The sequence below is a fragment of the Canis lupus genome, chromosome 5 (genome assembly GCF_003254725.2).
Source record: "Canis lupus dingo isolate Sandy chromosome 5, ASM325472v2, whole genome shotgun sequence".
In the NCBI taxonomy this organism is placed as follows: Eukaryota; Metazoa; Chordata; class Mammalia; order Carnivora; family Canidae; genus Canis; species Canis lupus.
The window spans coordinates 8,269,618-8,285,174 of NC_064247.1; the positions used below are offsets into that span (position 1 = coordinate 8,269,618).

The window sequence follows — 15,557 nt, forward strand, 5'->3', positions numbered from 1 at the left end:
GGTAAGTCACTTCTCCAAGGTCCTAACCAAATCCCTGGAAAACATTTTCTGCCAATGAAACTGACACAGACAGTAGAACAGGAAATAGTATACCTCTTATCTCACTGTGTGCCGCTGATGAGCCATTTAGCTGACCTTCTCTCACCATCCCTGCTGAACAGAATGCACAGTCAGCATCGGATATTAGACCAGAAAGACAAAACAATAGAAAACCAACCAACTAAAGGGTAATGAAATGACATGGTCTAGAAAGGATGGCATTATTTAGTAATGAAGACATCACAGAAAAGATAAGGAGGTGAGCACAAAGAACTGGGTTAGTCTTCAGATTATATTAAGTAACAAGGAAGCAGTGTGGTCCCTGAGCACACCAACACTGTAAATAAAACATTACATGGGCAAGTGTGCCTGCTGTCCCTAACTTACCTTAAAGGCTACATTTAGGTAAAAATCCAGGGATGGAGACAGGGAGCAGCATGCAAGTGGGCAAATTCAACCAAGGAGAAGAGTGAAAAGTAGCAGATGCTCTCACAACACAAAATGAGTTAAATCTGAGCTACCCAATATGGTGTCATTAGCCACATGTGGCTAAATAGTTTTATGTTAAAAATTCTGTTCCTCAGTCACACTAACCACATTTCTTTCTTTTTTTTTTTTTTTTTAAGATTTATTTATTTTTATTTATTTGTGATAGAAAGAGAGAGAGAGACAGACAGACACAGGAGGAGGGAGAAGCAGGCTCCATGACGGAAGCCCGACGTGGGACTCGATCCCGGGACTCCAGGATCGCGCCCTGGGCCAAAGGCAGGCGCCAAACCGCTGCGCCACCCAGGGATCCCCACTAACCACATTTCAAATGTCCAACTGCCACATGTGGCATTCGGTTGTGGTACTGGACAGGGAAGATAACAGAATATTTCTATCACTGCAGAAAATTCTATTGGACAGCCCTGGGATAGGTAATAGCATAGGAAAAAAAAAAAACTTTAAAACTGAACACATGGAAAACAGGAATCAGAAATATGACCAATTAGAGTATAAATAAATAAAAGGCCACGTTCGTACATACAGATTGGTATTGGTATTCCACCCCCTCGTCTTGGAAAGAACTTTAGCAATTGTTATCAACCACTAAAATATTCATGCCCTTTGACCGAATTACACTGAGAACCCATGCAAAGGAAATTACTGGCAAAAGGAAAAACTGTAGGGATGATGATATAATTCATTACAACAGTACTTACAATAGAAAAACAAAACAAAAATTAGGACTTGCCTAATGGGAAATACTGGGTAAACTAACATCCACATTGGATTGTAACAGTCATTAAAAATAGTGGTTATGAAGGCTAGCCATGTGGGAAAATGCGTATGTACCACTGAATAAAGTAACAGTTCTTAAAATTTGTTTACATCTATGAAAAAATGCATAGGGAAAATTAACTGGAAATACACCAACATAACTGCTTATATTATGATAATGAATTATAAAAATTATTTTTCCTTTCCCCATTATTTGATTTCTCTGAAATAAATGTACTAGAACCTACAGAATCTTTTGAATCCAAGTAACTTTCACTATTTAACAGCGAGTACACTGTACAATGCCAGGAGCATAGCAAGTGTTCAGTGTTTAAGAGGAAAAGACTTCTTACCTCTTACTGGTATGTATCTACAGAGACTCAAATCATAACCAAGGACAGAGAATAAGCTTGACTTGTCTCAAAATGGTTTTTAACCTAAAACTGCTCTGCTAGATTTCAAATCACAAACTCTGCTGACCATTTTAATAAAGCTCCTTGGCCATACTGAAAAATCTTTCATTTTTAAAAATTCAGAATACCCAACTGAGATAGAGATAACTCTGGGGAAAACTGTTTTGGGAGGAAGCCCGTGAAACTAATAAAAGAATGTGTGCCACTCTACAATACTTCTGATGCTTTTTGTCAAGAAAAGAATTCATTTAACAGCAACAGCTGTCCGAGGGGATTTTGTTATTTTTAATTTTAGCAACTTTCTTGGGTAGAAGATCTCAGAACACAGATCAAAAGAAATATGCAGAGCTTGGGTAGGTACCTCTTATTTAATGAAAACAGAGTATGTATAATGGAAAAACCTACTGCAAGTCCTAAGCATGGGCTGACAGAAGAATCTGAGATACTGTAGGACAGCAAAAAATGTATCTCCAAGAAAGAATAGCAAATTGTTTTCACAAAAGAGATAAACCCAAAGGTTTTTTTTTGAAAGGGTTTTGTAAAAACCATAAAGATCTTAGAAAAGAACCCAGGCAGTAACCTCTCTGACATTGTCTGTAGCAACTTTTTTCTAGACGTGTTTCCTGAGACAAAGGAAAACAAAAGCAAAATCAATATATAATTGGGTCTACCTCAAAATAAAAGGCTTCTGCACAGTGAAGAGAACAATCAGCAAAACTGAAAGACAACCTACTGAATGGGAGAAGATACTTGCAAATGCATATCTGATGAAGGATTAGTATCCAAAATATATAAAGAACTAATAAAACCCAAGACCCAAAAAACAATCCCGTTAAAAAATGGGCAAAAGACATGAACAGGTATTTCCCCAAAGAAGACATTCAGATGGCCATTCAGATAAATGAAAACATGTTCATAACTTACTCTAAGGCAAATGCAAATCAAAACTATAATGAGGTTATTACCTCACACCTATCAGAATGGCTAAAATCAACTACAAAAGAAGTAACAAGTGTTGGCGAGGATATGGAGAAAAAGGAATCCTCATGCACTGTTGGTGGGAATGCAAACTGCTGCAGCCACTGTGGAGAACGGTATGGAGGTTCCTTAAAAAGTTTTAAAAGTCTTTTAAAAAGTTTTTTAAAAAGTTAATAACAGAACTACCTTATGGTCCAGCAATTGGACTGCTGGGTATTTACCCAAGGAATAGAAAACACTACTTCAAAGGGATGCCCTTATGTTTATAGGAGCATTATTTAAATAGCCAAGATATGGAAGCAGCCTACATGTCTATCAATAGATGATGAATGGATAAAGAAGAGGTGGTATATATATATATACACAATGGAATATTACTCAGCTATAAAAAAGAATGAAATCTGGCCATTTGCAATGATATAGATAGAGCCAGAGAGTATAAATGCTAAGTGAAGTAAGTCAGAGAAGGACAAATATCATATGATCTCACTCATATGTATAATTTAAGAAACAAAATAAATGAACAAAGGTGAAGGGGGGAGAAACAAATGAAGAAACAGATTCTTTAAGATTTTATCTATTCATAAGAGACACACAGAGAGGGGCAGAGACACAGGCAGAGGGAGAAGCAGGCTTCCTGCAGGGAGCCTGATCTGGGACTTGATCCCAGGACCCCGGCATCATGACCTTAGTTGAAGGCAGACGCCCGATCACTGAGCCACCCAGCCATCCCAGGAAACAGATGCTTAACTACAGAGAACCAAGCAGGTTACCAGAAGGGAGGTAGGTGAGGGGATGGGGATTAAGAAGTGCACTTGTTGTGATAAGCACCTGATATTGTATGGAAGTTGTGAATCATACTGTATACCTGAAACTAATACTACACTGTAAGTTAACTAACTAGAATTAAACACATTTTTAAAAAGGGCATTTCTGGGATCCCTGGGTGGCGCAGCGGTTTGGCGCCTGCCTTTGGCCCAGGGCGTGATCCTGGAGACCCGGGATCGAATCCCACATCGGGCTCCCAGCATGGAGCCTGCTTCTCCCTCTGCCTGTGTCTCTGCCTCTCTCTCTCTCTCTGTGTGACTATCATAAATAAATAAAAATTTATAAAAAAAAATAAAATAAAATAAATAAATAAATAAAAAGGGCATTTCTAAAGTTTTCTGGAGAAAGGGCTGATATAGTTTTTAGTGTTCAGTTATGGTGATGTCTTTTACACATCTTGTTCCATCAAAGCACAGCCATTGATAGAGTTTGTGGAATTTCTCATTACAGGAGAATTCCTCTTGAAGCAACCTGACTCAGAAAAGAAATCAGGGAATAATATTAGGTTTAGGAAAAGTTCTCTCTGTATTAAATTACTGTACTTTATTAGCCCCCTACAATGCATTCGGATTGACAATAAAAATACATATTAACACACAACTTTTAAGAATATATACTACACAACAGCAAAGTTTTAAAAAGCATTCTTCAATTTAAGCTGATACCAAGTTTTACATTTTGTAGGGTTATTGGGAACTTGCCTGGAACAATTAATAAACTGAACTTTGGCTTTGTTAGAACCTGGAGCTAAAATGATACGGACTGTTACCCCTAACATCTATCTTTAACAGTTTCTTTTCTTTTTTTTAAATTATTTTCCATATTTATTCATGAGAGACACAGAGAGAAATGCAGAGACACAGGCAGAGGGAGAAACAGGTTCCCTGCAGGGAACCCGATACAGGATTTGATCCCAGGACACTGGGGTCACGCCCAGAGCCAAAGGCAGACACACTCAACTTCTGAGACACCCAGGCGTCCCTATCCTTAACAGTTTCCAAATAGTATTTAATTTTTTTCCTAGTCATAAAGATAATACATAATTACTGTCAAGAATGCTAGCACAGGGCAGCCCCGGTGGCGCAGCGGTTTAGTGCCTCCTGCAGCCTGGGGTGTGATCCTGGAGACCCAGGATCAAGTCCCACATCAGGCCTCCTGCATGGAGCCTGCTTCTCCCTCTGCCTGTGTCTCTGCCTCTCTCTCTCTCTCTGAATGAATAAATAAATCTTAAAAAAAAATTATTAAAAGAAAAATGCTAGCACAGAAACAAATTACTTAAAAAAAAAAACAAAAAAAAATGCCTTAAATCCTTTCACAGAAAGATAATCATAGTTAACTTGTCATTCTAGATATTTTTGAGAAATGTCTATCTGTGCACACACAAACAAAAACAGAATACATCTAAAATTTTGTACAAGTAGGATGGATTATGTGGCATTTTACAACCTCATGTTCTTTACTCACAATATTATGTCTCTGATGTCTTTTTGGGCAGCTTAAGGCTTTATTGGGTTTCATCAATTAAATAAATGCTGATATACTTACAGAATCCCCATTAACGTGAATACTTTAGGTTGCTTCCATATTTTTTGCCATTATATTCTCACACCTGCATCTCTATGCAATTGTGTAGTATAATTGTGCAATTGTCTATCTCCTTAGGAGAAATTTCTAAGATAAATTGTAGCAAGTGGGATTTCTGGGTCAAAAGTTTTCTTTGAAAAGAAAATTTTCAAATTTTGAACATATTTCAAACTTCTGCTTCAGAAAAGCTGTACTAACTTTACCTTCCCATCAACACTACATGAATATATTTATTTCCTCACAGCTATAGCCACAACTGGGTAATCCTTCTTTATGATTTTGAAATCTAAGTTTTTATTGCATTTCACTGATTATTGAGACCGAATATTTTTTCCTTCTTCCTATTTCTATATTGAACTGCTGGAATATGCTTCTGTCCTCTTTCCTATTATTCAAATGGCATTTTAGTCTAACCGGAAGCCTGACCATGACCTCCCTTCATAATATGGTTGGGATTATATTCCACATCACAAATACATAAAGGGCTGAAGAGCTACTGCACTCAGTCTCAAGATGCATCTTACCTGATCTCCCCCGCGTGGAGATCTCACACGTCAGGCGCTTGAAATATTCTGGGAGATCAGCATATTCATTTCCATAGGAGATAACTTTAATTCCTTTGTCCAGCATGTTCTCTCGGAGCTTCTTGAACTCATCCACGTCTCCTCTCCGAACCAACATGAAATGTTCTAAGTCAGATTTATGCTTCACAGCCTCCAGAAAAAGGGCTTGGAAAGTGGTGTCATCCACAGTCCAGCCGCAGCCCAGGAAAAGAAACGACTTGTTTTCGTAGAGTTTCTGAATCTCTCTCTTGCAAGAAAAGAAATAACATGTTAATGACTCCATGAAGACACACATAAGGCATGTCCGAAACAGAAAAGTCAGCAGGGTCTTAACTACAACATTTAACAGACTGTGATGACCAATTAACCACCATTTAAGAGGGTATATTCATCCCACGAAGGAGTCTGATCCTATTTTTTTATTCCTAGAACTTGATGACTGATCTAAAATTTTATCTTTACCTGCATTCTACCAGTCTCTCTTCAGGCTATCACTGGGCAGGCCTGGTTACAGTTTGTCAGATCCAGAGACCAGAAGGCATTGAGAAGTTTTCAATATATTCTACTCTTTCCATTTTCTGGATCATATTTTTCCTTTTTGATTTACACACTGAACCACAGATCACCAAAGAAGACAATTCCATCACCAGATTTGCCCGCCCCCCCCCCAAAAAAGTCTACACACTTACAACATCAATATGTATGTGTGTATCTGTACCTATATATGCGTATACGTATACATAAAAACATTAGAAATGATTCTGCTTGGGATGCCTGGGTGGCTCAGTGGTTGAGTGAGTTGGCTCAGGGCCTGATCAGGCTCCCTGTGAGAAGCCTGCCTCTCCGTTTCTCTCATGAATAAATAAAATCTTAAAAAAAAAAAGGCAGGGGGACGCCTGGGTGGCTCAGCAGTTGAATGCCTGCCTTCGGCCCAGGGCGTGATCCCGGGGTCCTGGGATCGAGTCCCATATTGGGCTCCCTGCATGGAGCCTGCTCCTTCCTCTGCCTATGTCTCTGCCTCTCTCTCTCTCTCTCTCTGTGTCTCTAATAAATAAATAAATAAAACCTTAAAAAAAATTATTCTGCTTAAGGGATCAATCACTTAATGTCAAGGATAGATGCAATTAAAACACATGTCAGGGAAAGTATAGGTGAAAAAATGTTCTGTATGCTTTAGAGAGTATCACATTTTCCCGTCTTTCTTTTGCTGCACTATGAAAAGATACTATCATTCTAAGTGACCCCATCCTGAAAACAGCCAGTATACACTGTTCTCAGAGTTGGGGGCCAGTGAATTTTCCCCACATACTGGGGAACGCTAGAGTGTGCTTCTGGTGCTAGAGAGCACTCTACACACACGTATGAACAAGCCTAAAACTTGCATCCACAAAAAGCAACAAACTTTTCACAAAGGTTTTTTAATCCTGCCTAAAATTAAAAAAATATTTTTGCACTGAGCCACAAGTGTGATAATTCAATATAAGCCCATTACCATTCATATACAGGGTCTTTAGAATGTATGTTCTACGAGTGACTGGTCAGTAGAAAGGTGCATATGTTGTTACTGGCAGAGGGGTTTAATACTATCATAAACCAAACAATGAAGGATAATAATGCAAGGATGATACCAAGGACAGAGGGTCAACCAAGAACAAAGTAAAACCCTCCAGCTTGACTCCTGAAGAAATGTTCTACATTTCCTAAGCTAGCATGCAGGACCACAAGCTAAGCAGCACAGAAACAATGTTTCAACGTCCAATTTTAACTCATGGGGAAAATGTTATCCTGTGAAGACCAACTATATATTCAGAGGTTTCCTGGGAAGGCTTTCTGGAGACCAGCAGCACTCACCATCACTTCAGTGTTCCTGAGCACATTCTGATACCCTGCTGGATGGAGGACAATGCCACTAGGATTGGTGTAGACCCCATGGATGTGTAAGACACTCAGCTTCCGCTTCTCCTGAGCCCACTCTAGAACCTGTATAAGACAAATACAGCTCAACCAAGTTGGCAGGGCTGAGGTTGCTTAAAGCTCCCCACGAGCGTGAGGCTGCTTGACAGACTAGGCCGCTGGTATAACTCTTTATGATTCTGTAAGGTAAGAATGCAAAACCCAGTGTGGACTCAGTTTCCATTCCAGGCACAGATGCTGGGACTGATGGCAGCATGTCTGGTGATTTCTCTTTGAAAGTAACCATCAAAAACCTAGAAATTACTTGTCATTATTTGTGGAAATGCCAGGGCTCTTACCATGGGTGACAAACATGACAGCTACACATGACTACGACTGTTTCAGTAACGATCCCCAAGGAATCAAGCCTCCCTATATCCAGGCCCTGGGTAGTCCCTTTCCACACTTACTCCAGGCTTGGCCATTGGCTTGCTTCAGCCAATGGGGCATTAGCAAACAGGATGCAATCAACAGCCTAAAAAAAATGCTGCCATGACCCTCATTTCTCTTTTGTTGCTTTTGGAATCTGGCACCACGTAAGTAGCCTTGGCTAGCTTGCTAGAGGTGCGTGGCCTAGACAACTGCCTGCACCAACAGACATGGAAGCAGGGTCATCTGATACCACCGAGCCTTGGTCTAGACGCCAGATGACGACAGCCATGTGGGTGGGTAAAGAACAAAACCAGCAGAACCCCCAACCTCACTTCTAAGCTTAGCTCAAATTGCTCATTCACATTATCACGTGCAAATAAAATGTTTGAAGCCCCAAAGTTTTGGGGCGGTTGTTTATGCAGCTGGTAAGCAACAGAAGAATCACTTCAGTTCCCTGAGTTACCTAAAAGGCTACCAACGAAGAACAATCATTTAGATGACAATGAGGGAAATACGGCCACCTGGATGCCACCATTCCATTTTCTCAAGGAATTGAGAAACCATAATTTCATTCTCATGACATTCTAAGGAAATGAGGTATGGGTTAGGAAAAATAGTGAGGAGGCACAGAGATGCTGAATGTTACTAGGCCCCATTCTAACCATCTGTCAATGGCTCTATCTACGAGATCTCAATACCGCCCTCTTGTGGACTAAAACTACAAAGCAAATCTTGGGGTTCCAGGATGAAAATGCTAAAGAGGGACCCTGGTTGGCTCAGTGGATTAAGCATCTGTCTTTGGCTCAGGTCATGATCCCAGGGTCCTGGAATGGAGCCCTGCATGGGGCTCCTTGTTCAGCAGGGAGCCTGCTTCTCCCTCCTGCTCCCCCTGCTTGTGCGCTTTTAAAGAAGTAAATAAAATCTTAAAAAAAAAAAAAAAATGCAAAAGAAAGGAGCGAGTCTGAGAAATACCCTTAACTTTGAAAAGGTCTTTATGCTTCTATTGCTGCTCATAATCTTAGGAGATTATATCAGAAACATCACAGAAGTTGTATCTTGCCATTAATTTCTGAATTTCATTCAATCATCTATGGATTCAGAAAAGTATTTACTGAACACCTGCTACATGGCAAGTACTATATTAGATGTTAGGGTAAGAAGGGCTGACATGGTATCTGTGAAAATTGAGTAGCTATTTCCATGAAATAAACAGCGAGAAAACAAACCAAGATAAAAACTGAAAGTTACAGTAAGTGCCATGAAACAAATGGGCAAAAAAAATAAGGACAGGTCCCTTCAAAAAATATAAGGGCAGGTCAGAGAGGCCCTCTTAGAAGTGATACTTGAGACTTACATGTGAAGAAGGAACTTACCATACAAAGCATGGGCTTATTAGTAAGTAGAAAACATGCCAACCAGAGATAACAGGTCTTCACGGCACCATTTCTTTAAATTTGATTTCTTTTTAAAATTTGATTTCAAGGTCAGCAAAATCACAAGAACAGTATTGTAGCTACTACTCTGGCAGAGGCAGCACTGTGACAATAAATGCCAGTGGGTAAATCAGTTTTCTATCCAAACTCTATTTATCTGGGCTCTAAGTTGAACACAAAGGCAGGCTTCTTGGAAAACAAAGTGGAGAAGGAAAATTGCAAATGCAAAGCAGGACAAACAAGACTTAGGCATTTTACAACCTGTTTTTTTCTTCTTCAAACATTGTCTCTGACATCTTTTTATGGCAATGAAAATATTTTCCCTTTCATGGCTTTCACTGTATTTCATCAATTAAATACAAGTTAGTATATCTATAAGAATCCCCTATTGGTGCTAAAGTTCAAATTACAAACTCAAATGACCATTTTAATAAAAAAGCCTTATGTTGTTAGTTGACAAAGATCAACAGCTATAATTCAATATTATGGTAAATGGCTTACGTATAGCATAGGCTATATTAAAAATCACAAAACTCTCTTGAGGTTTCTACTGAACATTAATTAACTTCAACCCAGCTATCACTTGGCTTGAAAGTTGCTCTTCAGAGATAATAGTTTTCATACATTTCCAATAGAGGCCATGAAGAATATATCGTAAGAAAGAACCCTAAATCAGTATTATACTTATCTGATATTAGCAAATCTTAAGGAGATCTTATGGCTCAAATGACTTCCTGTAACCTTGCTCTGAAATTGCATGAAATTGTCAAAACTCACAGAACACTTTTAAGAGCTGTGAATTTGACTGTATTTTATCTCAAAAACCAAAACTAAAAATCCAACTAGGGACAAGAATCTTCCTTCCTACCTCAACATACAAACCAGCAGTGCACAATATACCAACTAGAAAACAGTTTTTCTGATGAAGATACAACTCACTAGAGATTATTCCTTTACTTTTTACCTTTTTCTCATCAGTAAGGTCAAGGGATTCAAGTTGCTTTCCCTGATCTGCTGCGTACAGTTCCAGGAGATTATCAAAATTTGTAGTTAATACCAGGGCTCCATTTTCCATCAGGTGGAGAACTGACTGAAGGAGCTGTTTTCCAGAATCTTCCATCTTTGACTCCAAGTCATCAAATACTTCATATAAACAGTCCTTGAAAAATGTGGATCGAACATTACTAGTTCGCTGGGGAGGGATTAGAGAGAGAAAAATTAATTCCATGTGTTTTGGTAGGCCTTTTGTTTTAATTACAATAATATAGCAAAATTTTGAAGAATACTTGTACTTAAAATAAGGATAAAATATTGTCTACTTCAGAGAGTTACAGTAAGAAAAATAGGATGAAACATGGCCAAGTGCTTATTAGCACAATGCCTAGCACATAGTAAGTGATCAGTACTATTACATCATATGCAAATAAGCATAAGATCTCCAAATAAGCAAGTTTATCGATTGAAGAAAATGGCCTTGATCAGGAGATGTGAGTTACTACCAGGACTAAAGAACTGGGGTGGAAAGCACAGCACCTATTACCCTCTAATTAGGCCTCAGATAAAAAGACAATATTTTCTGCTAAATTTTCCTCATCCAGGGAATAACCAATAAAAGACAGCTAGCTCTAAAATGTGCTTAATGTCTCTTTTTCTAATTCTGGGTATATTTTATAGTTGTTGATAGATTTAGGAAAAACAGCTTACCTTCTCCCTGTTTTTTCCCCCTAGCATAAATCAGGAGTTTGTTCAGAGGTATGCTAGGAAAAATACTTGCATATAACAAAGGTTATCCAAAATCTGCATTTTGTATCTGTTTTTAAAAATACCAAACACTAATCAGCTCTAAACAGACTTCCTCCTTCTTTACATATAGTTTATGAGTAAGTGCTTTCCCAGTTTCATTCTGAGTGTACATAAATATCACGAGGACTAATGAGGAAACAGAATACAAACCTCAGGTAGGAAGACGGTTTTATAACTTAGAAGACAAAGTGGCCCCAGGGACACAGGATTTTCAAGTGGGAACCTAACTGTGTAATGTGCTGTAAAAAATTTCTGATCCCTATCTTGTTCCTGCAAATACCACCCCATTAAGTAGTATCAGAGCAAGAATCAGTTCATAAAGCTCCCAATACTTCCCAAACTCCAAGTAACCACACTTAGTTGCTAGACATGTGGATACTGAGCTCCTCCTGTTTTTCCTCAAAGATGTCCCCCTATCTTAATGGCACAATGCTCAGAGAACGTCCTGTTTCCATGGAACTGCATAAGCAGATTCATAAGATATACTTCCATTTGCCAAATTCCTTTCCTAATTTTTCAAGTATTTTCTAAAACTACCCAGTCTTTAAATTATACCTATAAAAAAAAAAAGGTAAATATTTAAACACTGGAAAACTAGAACACAGAGGTGAAACAGTACCTCTGTTTGGTGGTGACATAGCTTGGAGTTTATCTGGTCTGTCAATCACTATTCCATGCAACATCTACAACTAGACAGGCTTCTCATTATACCTTGTTGTCAATGGGCTCAAAGATTCTCTTCTAGTGCTAAATTAGGTGGCATAGCTCATATTTATGTGGCTAAGAATGTGCATCATGTTTAACTTGTCCATTTTCATTATATAATGGCATTAAGTAATTACATGACATATTAGCAGCCCATAGGCAACCAAATGTTCATTCAATCGAAATGAATGATCAGAAATAGTGAAAAATTTACAACTATACTTACTGAATTTTACCACATACATGAATCATCAAAAATATGATGCCCCTTTAATGTCTACCAAAATAACTCATCTACCCTACAGTCTTGCAATCCCATTTCTGGGACTATATTGCACAGACAACACTACAAACAAATGAAATGACATATACAAGGTTATCACTGCTCTGTTATCTGTAGTAGTAAAAGACTGGAAACAAGCCATGTATCTGTATGTGGAGACTGAGATGGCCAAGAACCAACATAAAGGAGGCTGGTATGGAAAGATCTCTAGGATATACTCTTAAGTAAAAGAAACAAGGTGCCGAACAATATGTTTAGAATGCTACCTCTTGACATGGGGGATGGAAGAGGTATTGAGATAGAATAAATCTAGTCCTATTTGCTTGTTTTGCAAAAAAGGAACACTGAAAGGATACTCAGAAAGCTAGTATGATCAATAAAAATACAAAGAAATGGTTAAAAAAAAAAGAAAGCTAGTACGAGTGGTGATCTATGGGAGAAGGGTGAGTATGGCAGAGGAAGTAGACAAAGATATGGCGGGAGTGAGAGGTTGCAATGTATGTAAACCTTTTTTCATCATCTTCATTTCTGTAATGTGCATAAATAATAACTATTCAAAAAAAGCAAAACTAAGCTTAAAGTTAAACAATAACTATGGTGATTTTTAAGAACTTCCCTGTTGTGTTTTATGTCTTCCTTTTGTACTCTGATTCATACACAGAGTTATACAACACCATATCCCAGCACCAGTTTAATCATTACACACACAGATAAAAATACCTGAGTATACAATCAGGTAATCATGGGTGTGGAATATTTTCTTGCTTTTAAGGGAAGAAATACAAAAGGTTAAAAAGCCTGGGAATAAATGTTTTAAGTCACTTATTCTAGTTATTCTATTTCTTCGAGTTATTACATCTTGCATATTAACACAGAGAGTTGTAACTGTGCAGATTTCCTCAGGCTTAAAACGAACATCTCTCTCCTGAAATATGTGACGCTAGAACTAAATTTCCCACCAGTAGCCTAAGCAAAGACAAAGGAATGAAAACAAACAAGGAGGTTCCATAGTCAAAAGGAAATGCCAAACTCCCACACAATTTTACGGACATTTTCTTATTCGTTTAAAACAGTGAACTGAATCCAATGCTACTTTCATTTCCTTCTACTCTTAACTCTCTTCTTTCTGACCCCAGATTCAGTAAAAACAAAATCCTGACTCTTTCCCACCATTGTTATTCACATTTATAGTGCACTATGTGCCAAATACTTTATACACATTAGCTCACTTTTTCTTCACCTGAGTTAAGTGGTGTTAGACCAATTTTACAGGTGCAAAAAGATTCTGAGAACTTAAGTGATTTTCCCAAGGTTGTAGTGCATTTAAATGGCAGAGTCTGATTCTGGACCCCAAGTTCTCTGGACTGAATGCACAATGTCATCCCCCTACTAGAAGAAACTGGCTCAGTAGATAGGCCTATTAACCCTGCCATATTACTGCTGTTTTATTCTTTAAATGACAATAAAAGGACAGTTTTAAACATATGTAAAAGTAAAAAGACTATAAAACCGTGTATATACCCATCATCCATTTTCAGTCATTATCACACAGGGCCAATCTTATTTAACCTAAATTTCCCAACACACCCCTGCCACCCTCTCCCCTTGAACGGGTTTTCTCTGAAGCAATTCCCGTGCATCATACTTCTTGCACCTACTTCAATAGAATTTATAAAATAAAACGTTAACTGCGATACTACCTATTACACCTAAAAGAAAAAAGCAGTAATACTAATTCCTATTTGTTTATTTTTTAAAGATTTTACCTATTCATTCACGAGAGACAGAGAGAGGAGGGAGAGGCAGAGACACAGGCAGAGAGAGAAGCAGGCTCCATGCAGGGAGTCTGATGTGGGACTCCATCCCTGGGACTCCAGGATCACGCCCTGGGGCGAAGGCAGGCGCCAAACCGCTGAGCCACCCAGGCGTTCCTTTTATTTTTATTTCAAAAAGATTTTCTTTATTTACTTGACAGAGAGAGCGTGCACAAGCAGGGGGACCAGCCAAGGAAGAAGGGGGAAGCAGGCTCTGGGATTATATAATGAGCAGAAGGCAGATGCTTAACCGACTGAGCTATCCAGGTATCCCATATTAATTCCTTAATATCAAATACTCAGTGTTCAAATTTTCCCAAACGTGTGTGTATTTCAAAGCCTTGGTTTGCCTGTAATTTTTTTTTTCTTACATATCCTCTATTAAAGTCGTTTACAAAATGTGGCCTGTGGACCTTGTGGATCTCTAAGATTCTTTAAGGAATCTGCAAAGTAAAATTGTTTTCATAATAATGTTAAGGTAATTTTTGTTTTATAAACTGTGCTGATATGTGCACTGATGGTACAAAAGCAATGGCGGGTAAAAACTGCTGGTGACCTGGTGTGAATCAAGACAATGAAACCAAGCTGTGCCCAAAATCACTGCATTCTTCACCACCAAAGACATACAGAAAGAAAAAAAAAGTCCAGTTTCACTTAAGAATGTCCTTAATGAAGTAGTAAAAATTATATGTTAAATCTTGACCCTTGGGTGCCTGGGTGGCTCAGTGGTTAGGCATCTAACTTCAGCTTAGGTCGTGATGCTGGGGTCCTGGGATCAAGTCCCTCATCAGGCACCCTGCAGGGAGCCTGGTTCTCCCTCTGCCTATGTCTCTGCCTCTCTCTGTGTCTCCCATGAATAAATAAATAAACTCTTTAAAAATAAAAAAATAAAATTTTGAAATAAAAAATCTTTAAAAATCTTTAAGTAAATCTTGACCCTTGAGCATATGTCCTTTTAAAATATGCACAAAGCACTTCTGCCACACACTGAAATATGATGGTTGTCTCCAGGCAAAATACTTGTGTGACTGAATTGTAAGCTCAACAATGCACCTTTTTTCATCAAACACTATTTTTATTTGAACAAATGATAGACAAACTATAGTTATTCAGATTTGGGCATTCTCAGGCATTTTTGCAAAAATAAATGAAGTGGAGCCTGCCATTTTGAGGAAAACAAGTGAGGACTGCTGCCATGGTTGCCAATGACAAAAGTTGAGCTTTCATGCAAAATCAGAAGTAAAAAATTTACTTAAATTCAATTTACTTAACATATAGTGTTTTATTAGTTTCAAGGATAGAACTTAGTGATTCATCAGTTACATGTAACACCCAGTGCTCATTACATCATATGCCCTCCTTAATGCTCATCACCCAGTTACCTCATCCCTTCACCCACCTCCCTTCCAGCAACCCTCAATTTGTTTCCTCTAGTTAAGAGTCTCTTAGGGTTTACCTCCCTCTCTGTTTTTATCTTATTTTACTCCTCCTTCACTTCTCCTATGATTGTTTTGTTTCTTAAATTC

At 38.4% G+C, this 15,557-nt stretch overlaps 1 protein-coding gene across 4 annotated transcripts in view; it reads right to left on the reverse strand.

Annotated features, from left to right (window-relative positions):
• The window catches only part of FAM118B (family with sequence similarity 118 member B), a 46,700-nt gene that overhangs the window by 690 nt on the left and 30,453 nt on the right, over positions 1-15,557 (reverse strand). For 3 of the 4 annotated variants that reach the window (XM_025464983.3, XM_025464984.3, XM_025464979.3), the window contains exons 4-7: positions 10,391-10,618; positions 7,520-7,648; positions 5,630-5,915; positions 94-153 (exon numbers count right to left, since the gene is read on the reverse strand). In XM_025464983.3, the coding sequence (XP_025320768.1) occupies positions 94-153; positions 5,630-5,915; positions 7,520-7,648; positions 10,391-10,618 (703 nt within the window). The remainder of the gene's footprint in view (positions 1-93; positions 154-5,629; positions 5,916-7,519; positions 7,649-10,390; positions 10,619-15,557) is intronic. The other variant, XM_025464980.3, reaches the window with a different exon arrangement.